The sequence below is a fragment of the Micromesistius poutassou genome, assembly GCF_964030765.1.
Source record: "Micromesistius poutassou genome assembly, chromosome: 23".
Taxonomy (NCBI): domain Eukaryota; kingdom Metazoa; phylum Chordata; class Actinopteri; order Gadiformes; family Gadidae; genus Micromesistius; species Micromesistius poutassou.
Window position 1 is genome coordinate 1,323,117 of NC_140293.1, and position 9,856 is coordinate 1,332,972.

General features: G+C 45.5%; 1 protein-coding gene across 1 annotated transcript; it reads right to left on the reverse strand.

Annotated features, from left to right (window-relative positions):
- Positions 1-2,117: 2,117 nt before the first annotated feature.
- Positions 2,118-9,856, reverse strand: ripk3 (receptor-interacting serine-threonine kinase 3). Its single transcript, XM_084487308.1, has 13 exons — positions 9,766-9,856; positions 8,835-8,998; positions 8,345-8,510; positions 7,136-7,291; positions 6,882-7,030; positions 6,290-6,339; positions 6,022-6,177; positions 5,242-5,324; positions 4,839-4,902; positions 4,395-4,438; positions 3,911-3,962; positions 3,605-3,738; positions 2,118-2,711 (listed from the first exon to the last, which is right to left on the reverse strand). The coding sequence occupies exons 2-13, from the start codon at positions 8,990-8,992 to the stop codon at positions 2,508-2,510; spliced, it is 1,416 nt and encodes a 471-aa protein (XP_084343434.1). The 5' UTR covers positions 8,993-8,998; positions 9,766-9,856; the 3' UTR covers positions 2,118-2,507.

The window sequence follows — 9,856 nt, forward strand, 5'->3', positions numbered from 1 at the left end:
GGGGAGTGGGGGGTGGGGGGGGGTGATGGATTGAGATGGTGTCGGTGGTGGTGTCGGTGGTGGACTTGGTGGATGGGGATTTGAGGTGGGGAAGTAGGTGGTGGTAGGGGGGGTGGATGAGGGTTTGAGGTGGTGGTGGTGGTGGTGGTGGTGGGGGTGAGGGTGGATGAGGGTTTGAGGTGGGGTAGGAGGTGGTGGTAGTGGGGGTGGGGAGGGAGGTGGTGGTGGTGGGGGTGAGGGTGGATGAGGGTTTGAGGTGGTGGGGGTGGGGGTGAGGGTGGATGAGGGTTTGAGGTGGTGGGGGTGGGGGTGAGGGTGGTTGAGGGTTTGAGGTGGGGAAGGAGGTGGTGGTGGTGAGGGTGAGGGTGGATGAGGGTTTGAGGTGGTGGGGGTGGGGGTGAGGGTGGATGAGGGTTTGAGGTGGTGGGGGTGGGGGTGAGGGTGAATGGAGGAGTGGAGGATGGTGATGTGATGGTGACGTGTCAGTGGTGGTAGTGGAGGTAGTGGTCATGTGTTGAAGGAGGTCGTGGATTGGGTGGATGGAAGGGTGGTGGAGAATAGTTTAATCTCTCTTTACGGAATGATGAAATGTATTCATTCTCTCGCTCTATATGGACATTATTCTGTTTTATCTCTGCTATTTACTGATCCTTCTCTTTATTTATTTTGATGCATGATTTGGTGAACTGGCTTAGTACATTATGTAGCAATAAAAACAATGTAAAATATGATATATATATATATATATATACAACCAAGTGGAAATGTAATTTATGCTTTGAAAATAAAAATTCCATTCATCCATCAAATCCACTATTTATATTTCGACCTCTGACCCAGTCGTCTCCATGGTGACAGCTGTTCGCTCTCCAAATAACAAGCGCCCCGCTGCTTGGGGAACAGAAAGACCTTGACTCCGCCCGTTTGCCTCACAGATACATCACACCCAACGCACCCTCAGACAGATACACACAGGCAGTACCGACCCAGAACAACGGCACCTAAACGTAACGTACACCTATATCCTACCGTCGCCCAACACCAACCGTCGTGTGAGCGTACGCTCCTTCGTGTTCCTCGTTGGATACCATAGAAAGCAAACCGTTTACCACACACATAGAACTTCCTTCCTTCCGCCATACTTTGTCCTGGTGTATCTCAGGGTACACTACCCTGGTACCTCTACCCTGGTACCTCTGTCCACTACCCTGGTACCTCTGTCCACTACCCTGGTACCTCTACCCTGGTACCTCTGTCCACTACCCTGGTACCTCTGGTCACTACCCTGGTACCTCTGTCCACTACCCTGGTACCTCTGTTCACTACCCTGGTACCTCTACCCTGGTACCTCTGTTCACTACCCTGGTGGCTCTGTCCACTACCCTGGTACCTCTGTCCACTACCCTGGTACCTCTGTTCACTACCCTGGTACCTCTGGTCACTACCCTGGTACCTCTGTTCACTACCCTGGTACCTCTGGTCACTACCCTGGTACCTCTGGTCACTACCCTGGTACCTCTGGTCACTACCCTGGTACCTCTACCCTGGTACCTCTGGTCACTACCCTGGTACCTCTGTTCACTACCCTGGTACCTCTGGTCACTACCCTGGTACCTCTGTTCACTACCCTGGTACCTCTGTCCACTACCCTGGTACCTCTACCCTGGTACCTCTGTCCTCTACCCTGGTACCTCTGTCCACTACCCTGGTACCTCTGTCCACTACCCTGGTACCTCTACCCTGGTACCTCTGTCCACTACCCTGGTACCTCTACCCTGGTACCTCTGTTCACGACCCTGGTACCTCTGGTCACTACCCTGGTACCTCTGTTCACTACCCTGGTACCTCTGTCCACTACCCTGGTACCTCTACCCTGGTACCTCTGGTCACTACCCTGGTACCTCTGTTCACTACCCTGGTACCTCTGGTCACTACCCTGGTACCTCTACCCTGGTACCTCTGGTCACTACCCTGGTACCTAGAAAGGACAAAATAATTCAATGCTTCTTAGCCGACAAGAGCGGTTCATACCAAAGTTTATGAAAGTTGACAAACTTCAAACACAAGCTAACAAAATAATCATAATGGCCTCACAGATAGACAGATAGACAATTACAGCAAAGTCATTTATTTAGCCTGAACAATTACAGAACATTAGGAAACCATAAATGTACTTTTTACAAGAAAGATTTGATCATTGTCCGGGTACCAACCCGCCAAATGTACGATTACCCCTATATCGTAATGCTCAGCTTGAGCAAGGCCTTTTTTTTTTTAATCCAAGGTTCATTAGAGACGATGTAAGAAAATCTTAAAAGTGCCTGAATTAAGGCCACTGAAGTTAATCCAGTCCATTGAATTGAATGAAATGCAATTATTATGCTGCAGGTGGTATCAAAAACAGAGATGTCAAAAATAAGTCTTTTAGCAAATAGCAAATATATTTTTCCTGGCAAACTATGAGTTTCACGTGGCTGAAGGTAGAGATCATTACCAGTGGCCCAGAGTCAGTGTTCCCCCGTTGGCACTTTGTGGCCCTCTGAGTTGGGGCGTGAGGTGTTAAACCTAGGGGGCGCTGTAGGGTGGCGCCTCCTCTCTGCTGACCCCTCGCTGATGCTGATGTGCATGTAGTTACCGCTGCCGTTCTGAAACCAGCTGACGCTGCTGTTGTTGATGCACACCGGTGTCGGCTCTGGGTTGGAGAGCTGCCGCTACAAACCAATCGTTGGAAACAAAGAAAAAACAATCAGCCACAATCAGCATGCATCAACAGCTTCAGCAACATTCAGCTGCAACTCACTATAATCAACAACCAACCAGAAACAGTCTGCAAAAATCACCTCAATCACCTCAAATCAACCGCAATCGGCAACAACCAACACCAATCAACACCAACCAACAACAACCAACACCAACCAACACCAATCAACACCAATCAACACCAACCAACACCAACCAACACCAATCAACACCAACCAACACCAACCAACACCAACCAACACCAACCAACACCAATCAGCAACAACCAACAACAACCAACACCAATCAACACCAACCAACACCAACCAACACCAATCAACACCAACCAACACCAACCAACACCAATCAACACCAACCAACACCAACCAACACCAATCAACACCAATCAACACCAATCAGCAACAACCAACATCAACCAACACCAATCAACACCAACCAACACCAACCAACACCAACCAACACCAATCAACACCAATCAGCAACAACCAACATCAACCAACACCAATCAACAACAACCAACACCAATCAACACCAACCAACACCAACCAACACCAACCAACACCAACCAACACCAACCAGCAACAACCAACACCAACCAACACCAACCAACACCAACCAACACCAATCAACACCAACCAACACCAACCAACACCAATCAACTGCAATTAACACCAATTCGACAAAAAATCGGTCAAACAACCAACAACGATTAGTGACAATCGGCAACAGTAATCACTAAAAACCAACAGCATTAGACACCAATTCCACAACAATCAGCAAACTCAACTTCATCAGCTATAATGAACAAAATCACCAACAATCATTAACAAAGACAAAGACAAACATTTGTGGGTCTAGCGGCGGCCTCCGGTTGTGGTCTTGGAGCGTGGTTGAGGGTCACAGACCCCGCCTCCATATTGGTTGATGGACCGATAAGTTTGGTTTCAGAGAAGCTCATTGGCTGAGATGAGGACTTATCTAGTAAGCAGAGAACATCATCTAAGTGGGTTTAAACATTCTTATTATGTCTGTGAAGGTTGTGTATTTTCAGTGATTTGATTTTATTATTTTGTTTTGTAGTTGACTCCTCCGCATAACAGTGGCCAGGCAGTGATACACCAACCACAACTTCCCCTTTTAAAGTGTTTACCTGTGCCACCGTCCAGGACTCGGTTCTTCATTGTGAGAACCTCAGCCGTCTCCTTAAAAACAAAATGGATGTTGAGGCATGTTTCTGTCTGATTCCTGCTAGGTCAGTTTTAGTGCCAGACAAAATGGCTCCTCTTGATTTAACACACTCTCAGTTTTCTTAAATATTCACACCTTTTTAGATATTGATGTTGATTTTTATTTATTAGCAAATAAACAATCAGACTGTAGTCAATCCAGTTGACAATTATGAGGTACTAGTCCTAATATGTTCACGTAGGCTTCTACATCGCATCAATAAAAAAATATTAAAAAAATAGGTTGCTACACAAAAAGTACAGCTTACACAAAATCAATACCATAAGGGTTTGAAATAACGTGCATAATCCTGGTCAAGAAAAATGGATGTGAAACGTAACTTTTCATACACAACAACAAATCCAGCTCTAATGGTGTGGATGAACGGTGCTACTGTGGGCCTGTACCTGGACTGGTGGAGGGCCAGTTACGTCCACATTTTTGGATGTTGCTGTGTGAAAGAAAGGAGAAAAATGTGGATTAAGAATAATATTACATGATAAAGCCTGATGCCCTATTTTGTAAAAACCAAAAACCATCAAAAGAATTAAGTATATAGTTCAGTGATATATTTGTGTGTATTTAGCGAGGTAGCTCACTAGTATAGAGTTAAGCTCACTATATATAGTGAGCTAGCTGACAAAATGGTTACGCTAGCACATCAGCTGAGCTAGCCAAGTATAAAAAAATGTAAATTGTGTGTGTTATTGTGCAAAAGGCCCACCAACAATTTACAACAACAACATTTTACTTTTGCTCATGGGGTGATGCTGTAAAATAAATAAGATAATAATGGTTCAGGTTAATAACTAATCTTTCATTGTGTACGATGGAACAGATAAAGAACCAACATGGCTTGGTTATGTGAAGCTCTGTGAGTCCATCCGAGAGCTTTCGTTCTTCTCTATTTTTCTCCTAGAAATAGGAACAGAGAAAATATGCACGTGTGAGAGAGGGTGGGATAAGGTAAAAGCAAGAAAAATAGAGAAATAAATTAAGCAAAAAGATTCAACAATAGCAATGAAAGAGAAGGATACTCTTGGATGGAGATAATATGTGTGTTACAGGGACAGAAAAGGCAAAACAAACAAAGACAAATAACAACAAAGGACATTTTGAAAAATAGCATTGTCAGAGACAGAAACAGACTTTGTACTTAATGGCAAGATTTGTGCTGTCTCATCATCCTGATTCCGAGGGTACAGAATAGTTGTGAGTTTGTGGTGAGAGGTTGTGTGTCGAGTGTTTCATTACCAGTAGGGCCTGCGTGTAGTGGACGGCGCTGTTGATGCCAGACTTATGAAGGTCGTACTGTTTCTCAGTCACAGAAATACAGTCTGTAGAAAAGTCCAAATCAACAGAGAAATCAACTGACAAAGAAGATTTAAAATGTCCATTTTTTTAATTTTTAATTTTACCAGGAAATTTTCCCATTGAGATTTAACATCTCTTTTTCAAGGGAGTCCTGGCCAAGAAAGCAGCATAAACATAAAAGTTCCACATTTAACATTTAAAAAACAAAATTCACATTTAAAATACAATACAAGACACAAAACACAATAAGACAAATCACAATAAAGCATCAATTCCATTTCTCAGTGTGAGTCAGATCTCAGTAACCGGACATGTACAGTTTGTGGTTAAGTAGTCCTTGATCCTGCTGCTTTGTAATTGTTGATGGTGATTTGGGATTCCAGTTTAAGGTGATCCTGTGTATTTCTTGGTGTCTGTGTAGTAACCAAACACTCAATTGCAATCAAAAACAATCTCTGGTGAAATCTGTGCTATTGCAAGTCCAGTATGGGGATGGGTTTAAATAGATGACCTGATGACCTGGCAACAGGTCGAGCCAATCAGAAACAGAGATTCTAGTCACTATACCTGATTGAAATCTTTTCATAAGCTCCAAATCTATAAGCTACCTACAATTATGAAAATAGATATAAATATATATCATTCTACACTGTCCCATTCTTGTGTTTTATTTTATGCATAGCGAGTGTGTTCAGTGTTTCACAGCGGAAGAAGTCCTACCCAGGAAGGAGGGCCTTTGTTGGGGTACACTGTCCCAGCACCGGGCAATCATGTCCACTAGTGGCCCCAGGCCCTCAGCTTGGCCTGGGTCTATATCCTCCAGAGGGGGTCGGTCCCCTTCTGGGATCCGGAGACGCACAAGGCTGGAGATGGCATCTGTAGGAGACGACCAAGATTCGCGCAGGAGGGAGGAGAACCGTTACCGTGTTATTATCTTGAAGAATTCCATATCTCTGTGGCAGTGGAACGCAAGAAAGATGGAACTCACGGGTGTACGGCTTTTGACCCGTCAGAATGGTCCACAGCAGGATTCCATAGCTAAACAATTCCATGCAAAAACAAAAACAAACATGTTCACAAAACGTCGCGTAACCAAGCACACGTCACCAGTACCGCCCTTTACATAAACAGAGACTGATTGATTGGTAACCGTACAGCAGGAATGTGGGGGTTTTTCATCTCCACACTTGTTGGCAGGCGTGCCTGCCTAAGGTGTGTGCAGTAAAATGTATGTGTGTACGTGCCAAAACAAATCTATGGTGGAATGGAGTTTGATGACCTGAGATGAGATGAGTTTGATTGTGCTTCGCCGCGACGCCCAAAGGGTGGGAGTAATGAATAGAAGGAGTGGTTGTGAAAACACACTCAAACCGCCAAGCCCCCCCCTTCGGAGAAATACACACAACAAAGGTAATCGCAATGCCACTCGCTGATTGGACGGCGAGGTCACAGTCCATGCCCAACTTCACGTGCCCCTCCCCCCAGGTGCCCGTGGCTTGTGTGTGAGAGCGAGCGAGCAAGAGAGAGAGAGAGAGAGAGAGGGAGGGTGTGTCTGTTTCCATGCTAAACATGCTGAGTACCTGTACAGGTCTGAGGAGCGGGTGGGCTTGTAGTCCATCCTGAAGGCCTCGGGGGGCATGTAGCTGGTGGTCCCGCCTTCCTCCGACCGGTCACCCTTGGACATCCGACTCACGCTTTGGCTGATCCGGGCCAGACCGAAGTCAGTCAGCTGTGTGGGAGGAGGAAGGGGGGTCGCCACGTTACTGCTGTAATTACCAAGAGCTTGGAGTTCACCGTAACTAGCCGCTGAGTGTAGTCAGTCGCCGGGACTCGCCTTGACGTTCAGGCCGGAGTCCAGCAGCACGTTGCTGGGCTTCAGGTCCAGGTGGAGCAGCGGAGGCGAGAGGGCGTGGAGGAAGTTCATGCCAAGGGCCACTTGGTAAGCGAGCCTGAAGGCCAAGGGCCAGGGCGGGGGCCCGCACAGGACACCCTGCAACAACACGGCATTAACTACAATGTATCCCCGGGCCACTGAAGGGAATTCAGATGTAGGTAGGAGCGCGTCACGGTTGGTTGTTTGGAGAAAAAAAAAAGATATATATATATTTTGCTGCTTTCTGTCAACTCGTACCACTACAGGTACATCCCACCAAACGGCCCTGATTCACAGAGAAACAGAGATCCTCCTCAATTCGTTTATTATACACAATGACAATGATGCATTATATTTACATATTATCCGGAACGTTCCTCGCACGTGAGTTTCGTTGTTTTTTAAATTTGCTGCCATTGTTTTCCGGTGCGTCGTCCCGTTCCCTTGCGTCGCTCGATGGGACAGGAAGTGACGGGGGGGGCAATCGTGACAATCGTGTCCTTAGACGATTCTTCATTAATTTAAGAGTGGAAAAACTTGTTCGCATGCCACTTGAGTAGGCTACATGACAGTGTTAGTAGGAATTTATATGGGCCTATTGTTGTAGGCACAGGTGAAGAGGTTTAACTGCTGGAGAAGTAAATTGCAACAGATTACACAATGCAGGTATACATTTCTTGCTCTCTTCCAACAACCCCCTAACACGCAGACGCGGTCTGATTCGGTTTTGAAATTCCCAGAAGTCATTGCTTCATATAACTTTTGTAAACCAATAATAAAATAAAAAATACAGGCAGATTTGTTGTATTTCAATTTCAAACAATGCACTTTTTAAACATCTGATTGAATAAGGCTACAAAAGAATGTAGACCGATGTAAATATTGAGGGTAACCATGACTGTGTAGTAGAGACTCATATCTGGTATGAATACTGATCAGTTTCCATGTATGCGGTATAACTAGGGGTTTAGAAATAAATGGCTGACTTGAAGCCGTTCAACACTATTAATGCTTGATAGTGGGCCGAGAGATAATGTGGGGCCGCGCAAACCCGACAAGCATGCCGCTCCGTGATTAGCCGGCCCAAACGGCCCCACGAGAGGCCGCGGCCCTTCATGGCATCTGCCCGAATGCCAGACCATCCAGTCTGTCACTGGGGGCCGGTCTCACCTGGAGGTCGGCCACGGAGCCCTGCTCCATGAAGTCCATGACCAGGCCCAGGGTGGACGGTCCGCCGGAGGGCAGCCGGCCGCGGTAGACCCCGCAAACCCTCACCACGAAGGGGCTCTCCCCCCGAAGCATCAGCTCTGCCTCCCGCAGCAGGGCTGAGCTAGACCTGGAGGGGGGAGAGAGGAGGAGAGAGAGAGGGAGAGGGGGGAGAGGGGAGTTAGGGAGGAGAGGGAGATGGGGTGATGGGGAGAGAGAGAGAGAGAGAGAGAGAGAGAGAGAGAGAGAGAGAGAGAGAGAGAGAGAGAGGATGTGTGTGAGAGATGGATAGTGCATAGCATCGGCACCATGGTTGGTTCAAGTTACAATAGACTTTAATAGCCGGTAACACAGGTCTTTGAATGACAGGTGAAAGAGATTCATTCAATGTACGTTGCATAATTTTTAATTTGGTGTGAATTCAGCGCTTTATGAAACAGTATTATGTACATACCCGTTGTCATAGTGGAGGATCTTAATGGCCACGTCCCAAGCCCACTGGACATGCCTGGCTTTAAAGATCTGTCCGAAACCACCAGAGCCGATCACCTCCCACCTATCCAGGCTCAATTCACCACACAGAACCGGAACAGGGCAGACCTTTTGCTCCATGGTTCACTAAAATATGGAAAAATCTCATTACTGTCATGTTTTGAGAAATGTTGCATTGTCAGTCGCTCTAGGCCTAGAATCAGACCTAGTGCTATGATGAACTTGATTCTAAATCTTTTGAGGCAAGGGCGCCCCCATCTGTTAAAATATGGTAATATTCAGTAATTCATGGCATATTTTAAATGATACCACGTTTATGTAAAAAACTTCCTGATTTCCTGAACAGATCCTGATTTGCCAATAACGTTCCAAGAGTATGCATTGTAGTTATTTTACGGACACCTCTGCCTGTTAACTTTCCGGAAAAAGCAATAATGTTTTTTTATGAAAGTAACTCATATCTAATCTAATCGTTGTTAGTAAATGTGGTATGAGCGGAGAATAGATCAATTTCGGTGAACTTCGGCGGTGGAAAGCAACCGAAATAGGCCCTGCATTATTTTCCAATACCTGTAAATCCAGTGGAGGTTTAATACATAATACACAATATTAAAACCAATGCGCCTCATCATGGCCGCATTGGCCTTAGGCCTATGGCAGCTTATTATTACGTATTTACTATCGAAATCCCAAATCGAAAACAGGAAGACAACATCATAACAGCAACAATATGCCTAGTTGTAATCAATCGTTTAATTAAAACCCGTGAAACAAAAAAATTGTAACTAGAGCCATACGTTTCATGTCAAACTTTTACGACACCCGTTAATCACAAAGTTTATAAACCTAAATTTTTTTTTTTTCATAAATGCTGTTAACAAATCAAACCTCACCTGTAAACGGATCATCTGGGAGATTTTATGATTCAGGCCTAAGTAAGTATTTTTAAACAAAGAAAATGTAATAAGGTGAGGTTGTCTCACG

What these genes read in the sequence shown, in the direction of transcription:
- ripk3 (XM_084487308.1), bottom strand. Translation starts at nt 8,992, where the DNA reads ATGGAGCAAAAGGTCTGCCCTGTTCCGGTTCTGTGTGGTGAATTGAGC. An exon ending in ACAAAGGCCCTCCTTCCTGG is followed by an intron (nt 5,325 to 6,021) that starts GTAGGACTTCTT and finishes ACTTTTCTACAG; the next exon opens with ACTGTATTTCTGTGACTGAG. An exon ending in ACTACACGCAGGCCCTACTG is followed by an intron (nt 4,903 to 5,241) that starts GTAATGAAACAC and finishes TCCTATTTCTAG; the next exon opens with GAGAAAAATAGAGAAGAACG.